Source organism: Hippocampus guttulatus, chromosome 7 (genome assembly GCF_054856545.1).
Source record: "Hippocampus guttulatus isolate MCC_2025c chromosome 7, RoL_Hgut_1.0, whole genome shotgun sequence".
Taxonomy (NCBI): domain Eukaryota; kingdom Metazoa; phylum Chordata; class Actinopteri; order Syngnathiformes; family Syngnathidae; genus Hippocampus; species Hippocampus guttulatus.
This window is the reverse complement of record NC_141267.1, coordinates 23724754-23743853: the sequence shown is the minus strand read 5'-3', so window position 1 is coordinate 23743853 and position 19100 is coordinate 23724754. Positions and strand designations below refer to the sequence as shown.

Below are 19100 nucleotides of genomic sequence, written 5' to 3'. Positions count from 1 at the left end.
GCTTGTCTTTCAGTCATCTACTGATGAAACGTTCACTCCGAATGGAGGACTGTCCCCAACAAACGGACCAGCCAGCTCTTGCGAGTTGGAGCGAAGGCTTTGAGGTGCTTACGGGATGACCAAAAAGGGACCTTTGCAAGATGCTTTGATTCTGATGCTCGGCCAGTCAAACGCATCAAGAGTCGTGCGATGACACCAGAGGTGTGGGAGGATGAAAGGTCACAACCAGAAAACCTTTGTCCTCGACCATTAGGTTTTGTGTTTTTTGCCAGAAGCAGCGGACTCCAAAAACAGAGCACTGATGAAAAGGACCGGAGACTTGAACGCTTCCTTTTTTTATTATTGGGTCATGAGCGGCCAAGCGCAATGACAAAGGGACAAATATGGCGGATGACGGACGGGCTGGCGGATGCCCAGCTGTGCCTTGCAAGCAAAGCCTTCCGGACTTTCATGGAATGAAACGGCTTGCACGTGGGTTTCGGCATGCCCGGCGAGCGAGACGCTGAATTCTGTGGAACCAAAATAAAAAACGAATGCCCAGCACTGCGCGTGCAAGTGCAATATGTGCTTTTGTTGCAGACTTACCCGTGGCGGATAAAATTCACATCCAAGTTCTCCAATTTGGTCTTGCCAGTTGTAGTAAGTGGCTCGGCAAAAGACGGGACTCTTCAATACAACGTAAGTCAGTCACCATTTCAGGGTGAACCAGCTCAAGTGGGTTAAAAAAAAAACGGCACCGCGCACGAACACGCGGGCCAACTCACCGCTTGATCAGAGCAGCGAGGTGCGCAGGGCGCAAAAGTATTCTCGGCCCGTCTCGGACAGTCGGCCTCCACCGGGGCCAACTTGAGCCAGGTCAGCGTGCCGATGGTCATGATGTACCGCCACGCAAAAGCGGGAAAAAGCTGGCGTTTATGTCAAAAAGAAAAAAAGCAAAGAAGGGAAAGCCGTCGTCACCCCGCCAGTGATGTGAGAAACTTCCATCAAGGTGAAGTAATTGGGGTGTTTGCTCTCGCGGTTGAACTTGAGCACCGCTCGGTGCGCCGCCTTCACGCCCATCGGGTCATCCAACGGCGACAACATGGGGCAGTCGGGACAAATCCACGCCATCTCCGCGTTGGTGTGTTCTGAAAACAGCCGGCGGGTTACGCGGGCAGGCCCCAACGCAACTTGGACAAGGGTTAGCAAACTTGACCTTTTGGGGAGCGGGCGGGGAAGGCTTCCGAATGCGGATAGCGTTTGCAAGGGCGGCCTCCTCCCCGAAGCATTTTAGATGCTAGACCGGTTGGGAATTTGATGTCTACGTGCGCGCCCGCCTGGCCGAGTGGCGCGACGGCGCTCGCCGACCGTGGCCACGCCGGACGAGACATCGAGGCTGACGCCGCAGGTGGCCACCGCGCCCTAAAAACCGCGAGCCGTCATTCTAAAAAGAAAATCCGTTTCAAAAACCGGGGCGGAATTTTTACACGTTCATCCAGTCGAAAGGGGACACGCTCCTGGTGAGGTTTGGGGTCGGCGACGTGACATTTGGTCTGCGCCAGCTTGAGCGACGCGGCAACCGCCGAACACCCGCGAGGGCGAGCGGAGCCGCAGAGTTCGGAACGACTCGGCGAGGAGCGCGCTCGGAAGCCGACGTCGACGTGCGCCGAGCTGACCCGCTGATATTTGCTGTCGAGGACTCGGCGCAGCTTGAACTTGAATCCGTGCTCGTGTCGCTCGTCGATGTGCCGGACGGCTTTGGCGACCGGCGCCCCCGCGGCGCGACGGCAAACGGGTGAGCGGCCATCGAGAACGCCGGCAACAATGGGCGCGCGTCGCGGCGGGCGAGCCCCAAAGCACAGGCGGGCGGGCGGGCGCGCACACTTTTCGGCGGACTCGCCCACCGCGACGCCCAATCCCGTCGGAGGGCGAACGGCCGCCGTCCGGGACCTCAATTAGCGGCAGCCGCGCTTGCGATCAGGCGCGGGCTGTGCAGCGCGCCCGGACAAAAATCAGCGTGTGCACAAAGTCTTTTTCTTTCCTTTTTAATGTCATGTCTGGGGCTCCGGAAGAGAGCGAGCAACAAAACCATTGCAGACATCAGTACAAGGCCTGGTTCTTGACCGGACGAGATACACCCTTCCCCCCATTTCCTGCTTGGAGAAAAAACCGAAGCTACAAAATCCCGCACAGGTGAGGATAGGAGTACAATGCGTAAAACAAACATGATTCGCTCAGCACTTGCGTTCCACGAATTTCGAGGGGCCGGCCAAAGTCCAAAAATATGCCGGGGCCCATTGTTTTGTCCCAGTCCAGCCCTGCGTACAGGAAGACATAGGTGGCGCTGTAGACACTTGTAAGCTGGATGGTGCGAGTCCTTCACGCGTAGTAGCCCCAGAGGAAGACGTTGATGGCGAGCAGCAGCAAGGCGTTCGCGTTGCAAACGTTCCTCCACAGCGGCGCCTCCTTCAGAGAGTTGAGCTTAGCGTCGCAGGCGAGGGGAACGGCCGAAGAGGCGCCGCTCAGCCCGCACAGACGAAGCAGCGTCCGGCGCCACAAGGGGACCGGCGGGCGCTCCGGAGGGTCGCAGGGGTCCGGGTCGGAGGCTTCGCGCGCCCCCGGCTCGGCGGTCAGATCCACGCGCGGCGACTTGCTGTGTCTCGTCCACCAGGTCAGCCGGTGCAGCTGACGCACACACGGGCGACAACGTTGTCTCACATTTCTCGCTTGCCAAATGACTTGATTCAAAGACGAGCGTCTCCGCGTCTCACGTGCTTGGCCGGTATGGGCGGCGTGGCCAAGCTGACCGCGACCATCACCGAGCAGCTGAAGGCCATCAGGAGGATGGCGAAGTAGAGGTAGTGCACCCGAGTCAGCACGGAGGGGCGGAGGTCCGGCTGGCCGCACGCCGGAACCTCGTAGGAGAACTCCAGAACCATCCGGACCGAGCCCACCGCCAGGCCCGCCATCAGGCCCCAGAACGCGCCCTGGCCCGCAAACGGAGAAGAATAACGCAGCGGGCCGACGGCGCGCGTCGGAGGGGAAGGAGCGCCGACGGACCTGCTCGTTGGTGCGCGGCCAGAAGATGGCCAGGACGAAGACGGCGGTGATCGGCGGAGCCAGAAAGCTGACCACCGACTGGACGTAGTCAAACAGCTTGCCGCTGTTTGCCGATTGGATGACGGGGATCCACAGGATGCTGATGACCACCAGACTCAGGACGAAGACCCTGCGGGGGCGGTTTGCGCAATGAAGCGCGGGCAAAGGCAGACGCGCGCGCGGGCGCGGCGAGCGGCACCTGCCCACGATCATGAGCTCCATCTCGGAGGCGGCGGGTCGGGCTCGCCGGTAAAGGTCCAACGTGAAGAGGGTGGAGCTGCTGTTGAAAATGGACGTGAGCGACGACAGCAGGCTGGCGAACATCACGGCCAGCATCAGGCCACGGACGCCTACGGGCGCACGCCTCGGGCATGTAGAAACGCATACGTGTGCGTGTGGAGGGGGGGCGGGGCTCCTACTCACCGACCGGCATGAGTTCCACCACCAGTTTGGGGTACGCGATGTTGGAGCAGCCCACCGCAGTTCCGCACACACGCCCGGATCCACGCAACCCACCTCATCTTCACACACGCAAAGGCGCAGAGTCACCACAAGCGCACGCGGCCGTGCATGTGTGTGTGTGTGTGCGGTCCAACCGGGGAAGAGCGCTCTGCTGATCATGCCCGGCATGACGATGAAGAACATGGGTAAGATTTTGAGGTAACCTCCTAAGACGCTTCCTCCTTTGGCGTGACTCAGCGAACGTGCAGCCAGTGACCTCTGAACTATCACCTGCACGCACGCACCGACAGATCAGACTCGACCAGACCGGAGGACGAAAGCAAAGGAGAAATCTTGTTTGGTTTCGATTAGGATGGTTGAGCATCAGTTCGCATCTGTTTCTTCCGACCTGGTCGGTGCACCACACCCAGGTGGAGAGGACGGTGAGTCCGAAGATGAGCCCCGGCCAGGGCAGGTCCGAGGACGCGGGGTCTCGCAACATGCGGAAGGCGTCGGAGCGAGGGAGGTGACAGGTGGTGTTGGCCACCGTCGCCGTGGGAACGGAGGACATGTAAAGCTGCGTCAGACCCTCGTACCAGCCCACCTTGGAGAACGCTGCCAAAGAGAAACGCGCTTCATTGGGACAATCCATGCACACCCCGCACAGCCCTCACGTCCTCCCGCTCGTCCGTCTGCCTCCCTCCCTCTAATTGTTTGTTCGTGAAGCTGACAGCCTGCGCTATGAATGAGTTTTGATATCGCTTTCATTTGCGGAGACGAGTCCGATACCTCCTTCCCGAGTTTGGGAGCTCGAATCGGGAGGGTAGCACATGCGAAGGATTGCCGAAAATGTTGTCGGCCCGTTGAATAACAGACTGGACGTATCTGTCCTGGGGAGCAGGGGGTGGGGGCTGCCCTTTGACCTTCCCCTTTCCCTTCTCCGCCCACTCCGCTTTCCCCTCCCGCATTCCAAATAAAAACATTGCTCGGCAGGCCAACGGAGCCCTCGAAGGGTGCGCGCCGCCGACTGCCCCAAGACGGCCGGGATAGCCTCCAGCGCCCGTGACGTGAAGCCGAGTAGAAAATGGATGGGTGAGGAATATGGATGTGGAGATCTATCCACACACACACGCAGTAGGTGTGTATTTCCCTCGGTTGTTGATGTTGGTGTTGTTCTGCAGACAGGTTGACTGTAAACCTGAATTGCCCTCCTGGGGGCTCATAAAGTATTCAGAGTCTGAATTGTCCGTGTGTGCGCGTGTGTGCTTGCGCATCATACCAATAAACATGAGCGTGAGGGCTCCTCCCACCATAATGACGGTCTGGAATGCGTCAGTGTAGATGACAGCTGTCAAACCTCCTGCGTGCACACAATTAGCCCGTTAGCGCATCGTGTCGACATGTCGCATGACAACCAGCATTGGAGCGAGGATAGTTGCAATTGTGAAAATGCTTGGGAAAGTTGCCCGGCTGCCACCTCTCGGCCCCCTCTAACGCGGGTTCTTCTGTCCCAACCGACCAGCAAGCCAACTCGGGAACGAGCTCCAAGCGGTGTCGGGCGTGCCTTCGGGCTACGAACACTTCCCAGTCAACAGCCGACAACTGGCTCTGCGGGTACCCGGGTCGCTTTGGGAACCGGTCGGAGGTTGCTCAACAGCAGCGGCATTTGGAGCAACGAGCGAGCCGCCGAGTTCACCGGGCGCAGCCGGTCCAAAGTCGGCAACCGCTGCAAAGTGTAGGCGGGTCCCGAGCGCAGATAAATGGATTGAGAAAGGACGGGTCCAAGTCGTCAAGTTCGAACACGTCGATGATTAAACCCTTAAAGTTAGGAGGGCCCGCCGAAGGGCCCTCAAAACAAATCTCTGATGCACGTCGTCAGCTCAGTACACGTGTGAACATGTTCTACATCTTTTAGAAGCTGAGTTTCCCAACATGTCACATTGGCGAATTTGAACCGCAACTTGGGGAGACCTCAAGCTTTGATCCTGTCGTGTTTTCAAGTCCTAATCCACATTGGAAATCCATTTTCCAGGCGGATTTTCTGACAAGAAATCAGACGAACCTAAGATTCGCCTTTTCTTTCTGTTTTCGAACATCCGTCGTTCAGTGGCAGGAGCACTTACACAGATTCTTACTGTATGGGAGGAATATTCAGAATGATCACATTTGGAATATTTCATAAAGAGACCAAAACTGTGCCGATACTCCAAATGGTTCATGAACAGCTCCAAATTGACTGTGGGTGCACCTTCCCATTGGCGTTTTTGGCAAAGTTGCCCTCGGTTTAAGGGTTCCTCTGCAAATAAGCGGCGAGCCGTCGTTTACGAGGCGCTTGCTTGCGAAGCGCTCCGTTACAGTTGCGACCGTCTAAATGCTGACATATCCTCTGCTCTAAACCCGTGTTTGAAGGATTCATCCAAAGAATGGAGGCCCACCGTGGAGTTATGGATTAGGGGTCAGCGTCGCTCGCGGTGGCTCCACTCAGGCCACAAGTGTGTCAGCGGCGGCACGGTTTCGTGCCAAGGAAGAGCGCCTCCGGTGCGCTATTTGGAACTTCAGAAGGAGGAGATGCACTCCTACGGCGTAAGGAAGTCAAGAGCAGCCGAGAAGTCCCTTCGGTGAGACTTGGATGGACCCCGAGGTCCGCAGATGACATTCTGAGCCGCGGGCGGAGGAGCACTTCCAAAGGTGCGCTAGAAAGACCGGCGATAAAGACCGGTTGAAGTCAGATAGGGCGGTGGACAGTTTGAAAGACGGAGGAGGAAACAAAGCGATCCAAGCGGGTCGGAACGGGTGGAGGAAAGAGCGGGCCGCGCCATGTGACAGAAGAGTCTCCGCCAGGAGGAAGGGCAAAGTGTCCAAGACGGTGGCCAGGGCCGCACCCGGTGTCCCGATGTTGGGCGTCCGTAGAGGAGGAGGCGCGGCCAAGATCGCCGGAGATGGCGAAGGACGACGGCCACGGTGACGGCCCGTGACCAGACCGGCGCCGGAAGAAAAGAAGACCCGGGACGGACCACTGGCGATGCCGCGCTGTGGCGTGATGACGTCGGTTCGGGAAAGTCAACTGAAATTCATTGGGATTGGGTTTGTCATTTCCCATGTTCCAAAGGACACGCCTTTTGATCTTAAAAGATGCAAAACACATTGGGGGATCTGACTTGCCAACGAGGACCCGAGACTGCTCTGTTCAGCTTCGGAAGAATTCACCCGGACTCGAGTTGCGGTCGGCCGCTACGTTAGTGCGCGTCAGCCGGCCTAAATGGTACAGATTGAACGGGAGGGGCCCCAAGATTGACCCCAGGGGAATCCCCGCGGGTCAAAGACGACATCGGAAAAACTGAGAACGTAACGCTGAAACAACTTGCGTTACGTACGTGCGCTACGTGAATGTTTGTGAGTGCATGGATGCGCGCGTTACATGCGTGTACCTGCCACGGTGTACACACACGTGATCAGTAGCAGCATCGCGGTCGACATGTAGAGATTCCAGCCAAAGGAAATTTTCATGAACAAAGCTCCGGAGAACAGGTCTGCCTGTGAGTGTGACACACGGTCACAGTGCGTTGATTAAAATGTGCACACGTGTGTGCGTGTGCGTGTGCGCGCGCGGGTCGTACAGATAGTTTGGTGAAGATGTAGAGGAGCAGGGACAGGACGGACAGGTACATCTGGATCCTGCGTCCCCCGAAGCGCTTGGCCAGGTATTCCGGCATGGTCACCACCCCGGCCGCGACGTACACCGGGATGAAGATCCAGCCCAGAGCCACCAGGACCCACGCCGCCTACGCGTACACACACAGGGAGGAGGAGTAAGGCCTGTTCGGAGGAGAAGATGGTCCAAGGGTCAAGATGTTGCTTGTATTTATTTATTTATTTACATTCAACTCGAAGCCGCTCACAGCGATGCCGCCCAAGGCTCCCGCGCCCGCTAACCCGATGAAGGAGCCGCTTCCAACGTTACTGGACATCAAAGATGCTCCGATCTGAAGGAGGAATGAACGACTGAACTCAGTCATGAATTCAGGGTCGGATGGATGGCTGACACATGAATGTGTGAATCGATGAACTCAATGAACACATCGATGAGTGGCCGACGGGCCGGATGAGTGAAGATGCGGGACTCACGGGCCACCAGGTCATGGATCGGCCGGCCAGGAAGTAGCCGCCCACCGTGCTGCCATTGGCCCTCGCGGACGCCTGAGGACGAGACGGACGTCACGAGCCCATCGGGGCAGAGTGGACCGCGACTCGTCCCGAGGTGCCGGCACCGACCCAGATTCCGACGGCCATCACCAGGAGCAGGTACGCCGCCATCACTGCGATGTCGGCGGTTTCCATGGCGACCGTCCCGTCGGGCGTCGCCTCGGCCACGGCCGAGATGTTGTCTGCGATAGCCGAGGCGAAACCATCAAAGGCTCCCCGCCGACCTTTCGAGCCGACTGGGTCGTCGGAGTGTGACGCTCGCCGACGACGGCCCCCCCCCCCCCACCCCCCGCAAACGTTCGGCCTCGGTCGTCCGCACGCGGCCGAGCGTTCCCCCAAGGAGCGCTCGCAAAGGACGGCGGCACGGGCGCACGATGATGGAAACCGTTGGGTTCGAATATCGCCCCGATCTGTTCAACTCTTACAGGAAAAGCGCTTCAAACGTTACCGTCGGACGCTTAGGATTCGGCAAACGGCACCGTGGAGAAAAGAAGGCGTGTTTCAGAGAGGGCGGCGGGGAGACGACGTCCAAGCCGATGCTTTGCGGCCAAAGAAAAGTGACATCTATCGACGCAAATAGCCGGGTCGGGACTCAAGCAATTTGGGACCGACGCGCCGCTCGGGTTCGACTTTTGAACCCAAAAGTCCGACCGTTTCGAGAGCGCAGACGCATTCGCGGCACCGTCGCGTTGACGTGATCGGCAGCTACAGTCAAAGCGGATGATAAAGAGCCTCCGATTCGCCCGCCTCTTTGCATCGCACCAATTTGCATCCGAGTCTAAAGCGGGTACGGAGCGCTTCGGCACCGGACCGACCTCGTCACCGAGCCGACGTGTCACTTCAGACCGGGGCACGCGCAGAGGCCCGCAACCTCTTTACTGCCGTCGCGGCCCGTGGCCAAAGCTCTCGAAAATGCGGAGAACCGGCAGTTGACTGATTGTATCTCCTGTCTTCTTGAGAGGTGCGAAACGGGACCAAAAAAATCGATCGGAGAGCTCAGACCGACGCCCGCTCGCACGTGGAAAGGAATCCCTTTTGCGGAGCGCAAGAGGAGAACCTGAAAAACAAAAGGCTACCCGCTCCATCGCGTTTCTCAGGACCAAAATATTGTTGTGCAAATACGCCACATGAAAAAAAATAAATAAATAAACGGAACCGAGAACATCTGGAATTGCTCGCCTCGCGCGCTAGTGGCGGAAAGGTTCCAGAGTCGGCGATTGTCCACTGACCTCGTAGGACGGCAGCCATGCTCCGCTTCTTGTTCTTCTTCTGGTTCTCGTGGCATAGAAAGAAACGATTGAGTCAAGCGAGGGTTGGACCTTGCTTGCCGAGATGACTTCTCGCTTGCCGCTGCTGCGCATGCTTGCGAATCAAAACTCGTTCGGCAACAAATGCGACGGAGGTTCGCTTCGCCACAGAAAACGGACTGACTTTGGCATGCGCGGGCCTTTCTGAGCGCACCCAAATCACAAATCCTTTCTTTTTTTTTTTTTAACTCGGCGCCGCAGGCTGCCGCACATGCGAGAACACGTCGGTCAGCAAACGCTCAGGATTCCCTACGCCGCTCGTCCGGAGACGGCAGAATGCGTCCGCGGAGTTCCCATCGACCGTCAGAACGCCGATGTCACCGGTCCCATTGATGACATCGCCGGTCAAATCGATGACGTCATTGGGCACAGTGATGATGTCACCCGGCCCCGGTGATGCCGATGACGATGGCCCTCGTCCCGTGAAAGTTTGAATGAAGGCGTCGCTCGTGTCAGCGGCCACGACGTCACTCGCCATGATGTCGGAGGTCACGGCGACCGCAACGGTCTTACTGATGACCGTCGCGATTCTGTTTTTGTTGAGATAACGATTTGCTTTTGTTCCCGCCCCGCTCTTGTCATCCGGGTCCCTCGTGTTCTCTTACCGACGGGGTGCTCGTTTCCCGCCGAGGCCGCCGTCCGTTCCGACGTCGGCGGCGCACGTCCTGCGCTCGCCGTCCGTCCCGGTTCCGGCATTGCACGCTCTTATGTGGTCAGCGGTCACCCGGTGACGTTTTCTGCCCCATGTTTGTACCCCATGGATGTCGGTGCAAAGGTTGGAGGGTTTTGCTGTATGTCGTCCCTCAAAAACCACCTCCCTCTCTCCCTCCCCTGTGGTTTCTTTCTGACCTTCGGGTTGAGTGAACGCTGGCGCGTTTTGGCTGCGCTGCTCAACCCGTATTGTTTTGTGTTTTTTGTTATTGTAAAGTGTCCTTGGGTGTCTTGAAAGGCGCTTAAAAAATAAAATGTATTTTTATTATTATTATTATTATTGAGGGGGCTTTCAAATCCGGAAGAAGAGCTGGTTTAAAAGGTGGATGCCAATAAAGGCAGACGATGAGGAAAAAGAAAAACCTTTATTGGTCTCGCAATGGAGAAATTCCCGATTCACAGCAGCAAAGTTATGAAAGGAAGAAGTAGAACAACAAAATATAGGAGCTGCTGGAAAGGCAGCCACTCACGCGGCGCCATTTTGAAGTCAAAATAATAAAAATAACACAACACATAGGACACAGACAGTCGTGCAATCTTCACCACTTTTCCGCATACACTTTGTTGTCTGAAGCGGTTCTAGGTGAAAGAGGAGAGGATCAAAGTGTCCTTTCACCAGTGGATCGGAGACGTCGTGCTGAAAATGTGCACGCGTCTGCTACGAGCTAAGTTTTGAAAGCAAACGCGAAGCTGTAGCGTCCATTGACGAAAAAGAGATTGGCTCACATCTCCTGTCCCACGTAAATCCACTTCAATTCCGAGCCGCGACTCCCAGTTCCACATCCGCATCGGCGCGCCGCGCTAAAAGGTAGCCAGCTTCCTGTTGAGTTGGAAGGTTTGTCTCCAAGAGTCGCGGGCCGTTACGTATGCCGCTGTTTTTTTTTTCCTCGACCTAAAAAAAAAAAAGCCATTAGGTCCTAAGGTGAAATGTACAACTTGGGCTGCTTGATCAATAAGGAAATAAAGTCAAATAAACATCAAGGAAGACACCATCTCCTGGGAATTTATTTTTCTGGAAAATATTTATTATTTTCTTCAGCGGAAAAAAAAAAATGACATACAGGTACACACTCGTACAGCTATTTTCTTTCTTCAGAGAAATGTTATACATTAAGAAAAAATAATTCAATATCAATCCTCAACAATGAGAGGCGTAAAGATTTGTGAAAAACAATCATCGATCGCCATCTTCATTCATGATTTTATTTCCTTTCTACAAGCGTCCACGGCTGCAGAGGCCGCCGCCCGGCCCGACCGCGTCCGGAAGGCGTAATCGTCCGTCTTTCCCCGACGCCTTGTGGCGCCTGAAGTGCGAGGAGGAGGCGGCGGCGGCGGCGGCGCTTCACTCGACCTCGCCACAGCGGATCAGCCGGTAGGCCGAGCGATACAAGCAGTAATGTTGAAAGAGGAAGAGCACGTCGAAGACCATCGAGAAGAGACCCAGGCCGAACTTGGTGGGGTCCCCGAAGATCAGGTGCCACTCGTCTGCGCACGAGAGACGCGCGCTCAGCGGGGATCGGGAGGGACGCGGACGACGCCGCCCGAAGCACGCGTCCGGTCGTCGCCGACGCCCGCGGCGAAGGCGCCCTACCGTTGTTGTAGGAATCCAAGATCATCTGCGAGATGCTGAGCAGGCCGCCGCTGAAGTCGAGCAGCACGGTGCCGATGCTCCAGCCCTCCGTGCTCTTTCGCCGGTAGTTCAAGAAGGCCTGATGGGACGGGAAGTCGGCTGAGCGGCCAAAACGGGCCACCGGCGGGCGCCGACCCGCTCGTCCGAGCGTTCTGCGAGGGAGGGAGGACCGACCTGGGGCAGGTACTTGACCAGCGTGACGGCCAGCTTGATGTAGGAGAAGAAGTAGAGGTAGTCCAACCAGCTGAGGCGCCCGAAGGCGGCCAGGAACAAGGTGACGCCGGCAAAGGACCAGCCCATCAGCAGCAGCAGGCGGGCCGTCCACGACACCCTCTGGCCCCCGCTCTGCAAGGCAAAACACGCGCTCACGCGGCGCCCCCGCGGCGCCCTCGCGCCTCGAGACCGAGCCGCCGTCCCGCCTGCATTTGCCCCCCGCAAACAAAGCGCCCATGACTTTTTGGGCCCGGGCGGCCGTCGTCAAACCTCGTAGACGGCGGCCTGGCCGATGTAGATCAGGCACAGCAGGAAGGCGTGCAGGCTGAAGAAGACGTCGTTGGGCTTGACGGGGTTGATGCCGTTGGGGTTCCTCTGCAAGAACTCCTCCTGGGGGGGCAGGAAACGGCGTGAGGAGTCGCGTGTCGCGCCACAGGCTCAACGCCCCTCGACTGTATTTATCGAGCACTTGAAAACAACCGCCGCTGTACGTGGAGCACACGTCAGCTATCCGACAATCAAGACGAGAACAAGAACAAAGACGGTAGAAAGCACAAAAACAATCCAAATCCAAATCAAGTCTGAGTCAAAAGCCAAAGAGTAGAAATGAGGCGGGCAAAGCGGTCACCTTGATGGGCGTCACCCAGAAGAGGCCGATGTTGAAGACGCTGTAGGCGAAGAAGCCGGTCAGGTTGAGTGCCAGGAAGTCAAAGTGCAGGCCCACCACGCTGGAATGACATCGCTTTGAAGTTTACACCGCGTCGCACGGCGCGTCGCACGGTGCGTCGCGTCACGTGGCATGACAGGAGTCACGCCGAGTCTCAGGTCGCACGCCGAATCACGCGACTTCCAAGTGGAGGCACCTTTTGCGCCTCCAGTTCTCCCAGACTTGCGGGTAGAAGGACACGGACCATGCCAGGAAGTAGAGCCAGCCGACGACCTCGCTCAGCAGCGCCACCGCGTTGCTGCGGACCACCATGAAGCGCAGACGGGGGTCTGAGCTGCCGAGATATGGGAGCGGACGTCAGAAATTGCCGCCGCCGCCTCCTCCTCCGCCGACACCGGCCGCTCACCCGCAGCCGTCTGCGGCGTCGCACATCAGGTACGCCGTCACCTGTCCGCTCGTTCGGGCCGTCACCGTGAAGGTGACCGACGTGGCCGCGATGGGCAGCGTCACCTAAAGAGCAGTGGTGCCGTGCGATTGTGGGTGGTGTTTTTTTTTTGGGGGGGTGGGGGGGGGCATGCGGGTAGGCCTTACCTGCCGCGGCAAGCCGATGATCTCTGACGAGTTGATCTTGGAGCTGTAGGTGACGTTCAGGCGCATCACCAGCGGCCGCGGTAGCGCCAGGCTGGAAAGCGGCGCAGAGCAATCACTCCCGAGCCACCCGAGGGCGGGACGTGCGGCCGCTCGTGCTCGGATGTGAAGGATGGCGAGCTTTGCAGATTGCCATGAGGTATGATCGAAGCGTCTGTCCACTCGTGGAGGTCAGGTGCTCACCTGGAGGCCACGGTCAGGTTGCCACTGGTCCATTCTTGGAGCGTCACCTCCTCCGGAACAGACAGCAACACTTGCGACTCTGCCTTACAAAGACGAGATGCCGGCATGTCACGCACGAGTTTTTCTGCACCTTTTGCTACGGGAAAAGCCGTTCGCCTGAAATGCTGTCGAAGTCACCTGAGATGTCGGTCAGCAGCCACAGCGGCAGCAGCGGCAGCAGCGACAGCTGCTGCGGGAGCCACATCGCTGTACTACTACGCACATAAGCACAAATAACAACAAGGCAAGCAAAGCACGCAAGGAAAGTCATTAAAACGATCTAAAGTCACGCCACCGCCATCTCCCACTTACTTTATAATAAAACGATCGGCTCAGTAAACGCGAAAAAGTCGTAAGTAGACGTTCATTCGTAGATCACCACTTTTCTTAGCGAGACACGGTGATGCTCACCACAAGGAAGGTGTTCCTCAAAGCTTTGCGGGTCACAAGACAGGCTTTGAAAAAAAAAACGGCCGGAACGTAACCTCCTGGATACGACGCTACTTCTAGAGCTGTGTGCCGAGGGCGAGGCTATGCTAGAAGGGGCAAAGTCGTCAGTGAATTGCGTGAATTTCGACGACAACGATGATGCCGGCACGGGTTGCCGCATACGCTCGTGATTCGTACAATTACTGCAAAAGAACCCGGAATAACTTTTGCAAGGAGGAACGTGTTCTTGCATTGTCTGAGATGTGAAATTGGCCCCTGCCAACATGGCCGCCATGTACTGTATGTGTATCTTCTTCTTCTCCTTCGCCGTCGTGGAGTTTGTGGACTACGTCGCCGCCCCGTTTGCTGCGTAAATAATTTGGGGTAATGTCCTTTCGTAAAGGAGGCTTAAAGGTTGCATCCAGGCACCTTTCCGAAGCATTTGTCGAATTTCAACCATCCTGTCGCCAAGGACTTCCGGGTCCTCTCGCTCGGATAATATTGGAAAAGAAGGTTCCTAGGCTACAATGTGAATTCAATAACTGCATTGTAAAATTCAAAAATCACCGATGACGAAAATAATTAAGGAAAGTCGTGGAAAATAGGAAGTTGGAATGAGAAGTCTCGGAGTTGGTCATACGAGACTTAATGATGGCACGTATATACTTCGGGAAAAGGGGATTGCAATGCGTGTGAGAGGTGTTTGGGCTTCTCCGAATTCTCGAATTCAGGTGTGTGAGGGAACTTTTAAAATGTTTGAGGGACATTCAGATGCCGTGTACATGATGGAGTTGGGACATGAGTATGGAAGAGGCGCTCTTAGGTTCCGTCGTGCGTCAGGGACCTTTTGTCCGCCGGCTTCCGGGTTAGACGAGCGCCCTTCCAAATGCAGCCGAACGCCGGAAGACCGTCGCCAGCATGTCATTGATCAACAAAACGCATCTCTTGTTCTCTTGGTAAGATGACATTTATTTTATGTTAGTTATGTCACGATTGGTAGCAAGGTTCACCTCAAAGTCATCGAGAAGAAGGGAGGATTGTTTTCTTTCGTCACCAAGTTGGAAGCAGAAGCACACAAGCCAGCTTTTTTTGTCCTCATGAGGCTTGGCGACAACTATTGCGGACCACTAATGTTAATTCGTCCACGGTGTCAAACTCGAGGCCCCCGGGCCATCATTTTATTTGGGCCGCGAAAGCACACGTTAACTTCTGTGATGATTGCTAAAATCTGCAACAAGATTTCAACTTCTCAAATGTAATAAATAAGCGATATTTATATGTTATGCATGTATTTGTATGCAGCGATGGCTGTTTGAAAGTGCTCTATAAATGCAATTGAGTTGAGTTTTCAACAGTCATAATGGCCCTCCAATGGAAACGGTCAGCACAATGTGGTTCGCGCCGAAATGAGCGCGACACCCCTGACTTAGTCTCTATTGCTTTGAATTTCACTATGACCTACCTTCCTTTAACACAGATATGACCAAGGTTTTCTTTAATAATAATAATAATAATAATAATACTGTTCAGTTGCTGAAACACCCGGTTAAATGACATCATTTTACACGTCACATAATTTTACTGGAAACAAAATGGCTTCCAAAAAGGAAGAAAGTGTTTACCTTCTTTCCACACAGGTAATTAGTATAATCCGCTTTACTCCAGGGTCTTGAATCTTGTCCTTGAGGTGTTTGTAAATCCGATGGACACCCCTTTGATGGGCTGACAGCGTTGTTGTGATTGTGACCTTTCTTCAGGTGTTTTTTGAGGTCGGCGTCCCTCGCGCGCACTCTCCCCGCTCGCCTCAACTCCAACAGGACTTCGGTGGTGCGCTGCAGCCGACAGAAATACGAACGCTTGTTCCCGGTGATGCTGGTGCGGCCCGATGGCTCCACCGTCAACATCCGATACACGGAACCCAGACGCATCCTCATGGTGAGCGGCGCCGCCTGCGCATCAGCTTGTCTTGTCTTGTTTGCACACGCTTGTCTTCATGCTGAACGTGTTCTTCTGTTTGCCAGATGCCGGTCGATCTGTCGACGTTGTCGGAGGAGCAGCGTCGTAGTCGTCAAAAGAAGCGCGAAGTCAAGAAGACCGCCAAAGAGGTCGCCGTCCACTACGAGGACGATTTCAAGGTGGACAAGTACAGCCAATTCTGGAACAAGAAGAAATAAAGAAAAGACGGCCGTGGTCAAGATTACAATCTGTTTGAAAAGTGTGCAGACCTGATACCAATTGTCTTCTGCGGACCGTTGTTTCCAAACATCTTGTGTATTTTGTGAACGTGCGCGTGTGTCCGTTGAAGGGCATCTCAACACAGCGCTCGCATTTGTGTTTCCTGACGTGACGTCATGCTTTTTCAATTCATTGAAACAAAACCTTGGTAATTGGTAGCAAAACCCCTGCAATATTTTCTCTGAACACAAATAGAAAGACGAATAGCTTGGATGCTAAATATAATAACAATAATAATACATTTTATTTGCGGGCACCTTTCTAGGAACTCAAGGACACCTTCCAACAAGCAGTTAAAATCACGAGTACAATGTTAAAAACAACATCAAATAAAATAAGAAAAAATACAACAAAATAAAAATAATATGAACAGTTTAAAGACAATGAAGTGAATTCAGTTTTGTTTCTCATCTTTAAAGATGCTGAGAACGTTGGAAAGACTGAATTACTCAGTTGTGGAATTTCATTTTTCCTGATCCCCCCCCCCTCTTTTTTTCGGGCGGGGGTGATTAAAGTTGATGTTTTAGTCGCCTATTTAGTTCAGTCTAAATAAAAAAGAATAAAGTCAACAATAACACGATAGCAGATGCCAATGTTTTGCTTGAACCTCTCAACCTGCGGGACCGTCTGCCCAAAAGTTCCGTTCTCGTGCAGCGGGTGGCGGTAATGCACCGCACCTCGCTTCCGTTATTGCGTGAAGCCTCGCGAGATTTGGCCAGCTCGTCCTTGCTCGCAGTCTCGGGAGCAATGGGCTACTGGGACATTCCCGAGGGCACCGACTGCGTGCAGAAAACGTGGATAACAACCAAGCTGGCCACCACTCTGGGTGAATATTTGACACGGGCAACAATTTGCCTTCGACGCTCCGCATGCTGAAAGTTTCTGAGAGTCGAACGCCGCCAAGTCACGTCCCGTTCTCGTAGCTAATGCTAAAGCTCCGAATGAGCCGAGCGCGTCGCTAAGGACGAGCGGAATGTTGACCGGCGTGTGCGATTGATTTTTAAAAACAAAAAAACATTAATTACAGAAAAATAGAAAGTGGCACGTATGAACGTAAAAGTGCAGATAGTTGTGTCAAATGAATACAGGTCCTTCTCAAAAAATTAGCCTACTGTGAAAAAGTTTATTATTCATTTATACAAATTTCAAATGTTTTCGGATGAAAGCAAATCCTTTGGAAATGAAGGTGCCGGAGTCCGGAGGAAGACCGGGGAGAAGGAAATGCCAAAATGTCGGAAGTCCACCGTCAAGTAGCCGCAGTCGGTGATGGTCCGAACCAAAGAGCTGCAGACCCTCGCCAAGAAGAAAGTACAGAAAGTATCGTGCGTTTCTTCAAGCAGGGAGTCAAAGTCGTTTGAAAAATCAACAACGACTGAAGTTTCAAACCTGAAATACGTCGTTGGTGTTTGCACTTGATTAAAATGATCAGTTATGCATCCGGATAAGCTCCCACACATACCACATCATGAACATGTTCCGGTTTCAAAAGGGCGGCGGGGTGAGACTTGGTTTGTATAGTTAATGATCATCTCATTTTGCGGATGCCCTGCGTTTTGACTGGCTGCAACTTTCTCCCAGCGTTTGCATCAACACGATCAAAGGAGTGAGATCATGAATAATCATGCGCGGCCCTTGAGCGCAAAGGCTTAACGGAGAGCGTGTGGCGTGTCTTTTCAGGCCTGGTGGGCTCGGCCTACCACCTCGTCGCCTTCCAGCCCGAAACGGCACTGGAAGCTGTGCAGCGGGCCGGAAACGTCACCGCCACCATGGGTACGTGACCGCCGGACGGACGCCTCGGCGCGCTCGCGCTGACGTCGGCTTTGCGTGTCTCCCCAGCCGCCATGGGCGCCATCTTCGGCATGGCCACGTGTCTCAGCGCTCAGGCCCGCCAGGCTCCGGACGATCCCCTCAACTACTTTGCGGGCGGGTGCGCTTCCGGCATCTTCTTGGGCGCCAGAAGTAAGTAGGGCCGAGCGCCAGGCGCCCTTTTTTTTTCACGACGGCCGCCGGCTTTGTCACGGGCGCCGCCGTCCGAAACGCTGACTCGCAACACCGTTCTCACGGCAAGCGGCGCGGCGGTGACGACGGGAGACGTCCTTTCTGGGGACTGCCGCGGTGTGCGCCGACATCATTGCGAATGGCGACATCCCCACGACTCGACGAGTGAGATCGGCGCCAAAGTGACTGTCGGCGCCGTGACATCAAAGTGACGGCTGACACGTTTGGCCTCGTTATCGCCAGTGACATCATCGGTGTGACCGATTTGTTGTTTATTGGTGCGAGCGGCGACACTGTTGTGCCATCTCGGTATGACGCGACAAGTTGGAACGTGCAGCGTGAAGCCAAAGTCTCGTCACTGCTCTGAACTTGTTGTGGATTATTATTGACGTGTTTTTCCGTGTGTGTGTGTGTGCGTGCGTGCGTGCGTGCGCAGCCCACAGCGCGGCCACCGGCACCTCGGCGTGTTTGGGTCTGGGACTGCTGGCCTTCTTCGGCAAAGTCTCCAAGACGGAGGGCTGGAGACTGATCGGACCGCCGAAGCTCTAACCGGCTCGGGAACTTTTGTCAACGTGTCCTCTGTTAAATGCGAATCATAAAGTCATAAAGTTGAGTGGTGACAAAGTCCCATTTCTTCGCTCGTTCCCAAACGAGTCGAGCCGCCGCCGCTTTGACGAGCATGCGCGCGCGCGACAAGTGATGTCATCGGTACGGTCAAACTCTCCTTGATAATTGCCGAGCGCACGCCGCGCAAACGAACAACAAGAAGACGACGGCGAGGAGCGCTGCTGCAGCATGTCTGTCGTCACGGAAGGTCAGTGGAGATTCTCTCGTGGCGTTTTCGGGGGTCCGAGTGGAGCCGCCGCCGGTGGTCTTATCGTTGCAAGCGGAAGAGAGACGCAACATTCCTGCCCCCGTCGCCAAAACCTGCCACCTGCACGTTCGCATCTCGCCGGCTTCATGTTCTTGAGGTTGCGCTCGTTTTTTTTCTTTGCATTATTTCCAATGAGGTTTTTATTTTCACTCTGTTTTGCTTGTCATTTTTTGGAACCTACCGGTAGTCCATTTTCAATTGTCCCTTCATCGTGTTGTTTTCTTTTTTCCTTTTTTTTTTTCTTTGTTACTTTTCGTTCAGCCGCACAAATGAAGTCTCCCGCAATTAATCGCAAAACTGCGAAGAGCGTGCGGTCCAGCGTACGTTTATTGTTTTGTCACGCGTTCCGGTTCTGAAGTTCAAACGGTCGTCAAGCGGGTTGTGGTCTGTGCGTGAATGTGTGTGTGCGCGCGCGCGCGCATTTCAACACGAGGATCTGTTCCG

General features: G+C 55.0%; 4 protein-coding genes and 1 pseudogene across 8 annotated transcripts; 2 read left to right on the top strand and 3 right to left on the bottom strand.

The window, feature by feature from the left end:
- Positions 1–32: 32 nt before the first annotated feature.
- Positions 33–2315, bottom strand: LOC147203227 (alpha-2-HS-glycoprotein-like; annotated as a pseudogene).
- LOC147203226 (sodium/glucose cotransporter 4-like) lies at positions 2043–9171 on the bottom strand. The gene is given in 15 exon segments (XM_086115437.1): positions 2043–2664; positions 2751–2966; positions 3040–3208; positions 3278–3428; positions 3502–3576; positions 3579–3599; positions 3675–3810; positions 3929–4134; positions 4799–4879; positions 6948–7053; positions 7137–7301; positions 7398–7502; positions 7645–7716; positions 7792–7904; positions 8952–9171. Coding segments are annotated over 15 exon segments (1941 nt in total). The 5' UTR covers positions 8971–9171; the 3' UTR covers positions 2043–2358.
- A 1572-nt stretch (positions 9172–10743) lies between these two features.
- Positions 10744–13999, bottom strand: ctns (cystinosin, lysosomal cystine transporter). Of its 5 annotated transcripts, none has more exons than XM_086115225.1 (11): positions 13433–13999; positions 13259–13335; positions 13082–13160; positions 12842–12932; positions 12657–12760; positions 12447–12584; positions 12212–12311; positions 11854–11973; positions 11545–11715; positions 11332–11449; positions 10744–11225 (listed from the first exon to the last, which is right to left on the bottom strand). In XM_086115225.1, exons 2-11 carry the CDS (start codon positions 13323–13325, stop codon positions 11083–11085), a joined length of 1131 nt encoding a protein of 376 aa, XP_085971351.1. In that variant the 5' UTR covers positions 13326–13335; positions 13433–13999; the 3' UTR covers positions 10744–11082. The 5 variants fall into 5 exon arrangements, with proteins under 5 accessions (XP_085971351.1, XP_085971353.1, XP_085971352.1 ...); XM_086115227.1 differs by having other exon boundaries at positions 13259–13332; XM_086115226.1 differs by having other exon boundaries at positions 13532–13999.
- A 150-nt stretch (positions 14000–14149) lies between these two features.
- On the top strand, positions 14150–16364 carry mrpl55 (mitochondrial ribosomal protein L55). The gene is made up of 3 exons (XM_086115230.1): positions 14150–14505; positions 15307–15484; positions 15571–16364. Exons 1-3 carry the CDS (start codon positions 14468–14470, stop codon positions 15721–15723), a joined length of 369 nt encoding a protein of 122 aa, XP_085971356.1. The 5' UTR covers positions 14150–14467; the 3' UTR covers positions 15724–16364.
- Positions 16365–16457: 93 nt separating this feature from the next.
- On the top strand, positions 16458–18395 carry ndufa11 (NADH:ubiquinone oxidoreductase subunit A11). Its single transcript, XM_086115229.1, has 4 exons — positions 16458–16610; positions 17462–17554; positions 17621–17743; positions 18219–18395. The coding sequence occupies exons 1-4, from the start codon at positions 16532–16534 to the stop codon at positions 18329–18331; spliced, it is 408 nt and encodes a 135-aa protein (XP_085971355.1). The 5' UTR covers positions 16458–16531; the 3' UTR covers positions 18332–18395.
- Positions 18396–19100: the final 705 nt, after the last annotated feature.

Bases quoted from the DNA above. Each gene is read 5' to 3' on its own strand.
- ndufa11 (XM_086115229.1), top strand. From the start codon at position 16,532: ATGGGCTACTGGGACATTCCCGAGGGCACCGACTGCGTGCAGAAAACG. The intron at 17,555-17,620 runs GTACGTGACCGC...GTGTCTCCCCAG, and splicing joins AAACGTCACCGCCACCATGG to CCGCCATGGGCGCCATCTTC. The intron at 17,744-18,218 runs GTAAGTAGGGCC...GTGCGTGCGCAG, and splicing joins CATCTTCTTGGGCGCCAGAA to CCCACAGCGCGGCCACCGGC.
- ctns (XM_086115224.1), bottom strand. From the start codon at position 13,391: ATGACTTTCCTTGCGTGCTTTGCTTGCCTTGTTGTTATTTGTGCTTAT. The intron at 12,585-12,656 runs GTGAGCGGCCGG...ATATCTCGGCAG, and splicing joins GACGCCGCAGACGGCTGCGG to CTCAGACCCCCGTCTGCGCT. The intron at 11,974-12,211 runs GTGACCGCTTTG...CTGCCCCCCCAG, and splicing joins TCTGGGTGACGCCCATCAAG to GAGGAGTTCTTGCAGAGGAA.
- mrpl55 (XM_086115230.1), top strand. From the start codon at position 14,468: ATGTCATTGATCAACAAAACGCATCTCTTGTTCTCTTG. The intron at 14,506-15,306 runs GTAAGATGACAT...ACCTTTCTTCAG, and splicing joins ACGCATCTCTTGTTCTCTTG to GTGTTTTTTGAGGTCGGCGT. The intron at 15,485-15,570 runs GTGAGCGGCGCC...TCTGTTTGCCAG, and splicing joins AACCCAGACGCATCCTCATG to ATGCCGGTCGATCTGTCGAC.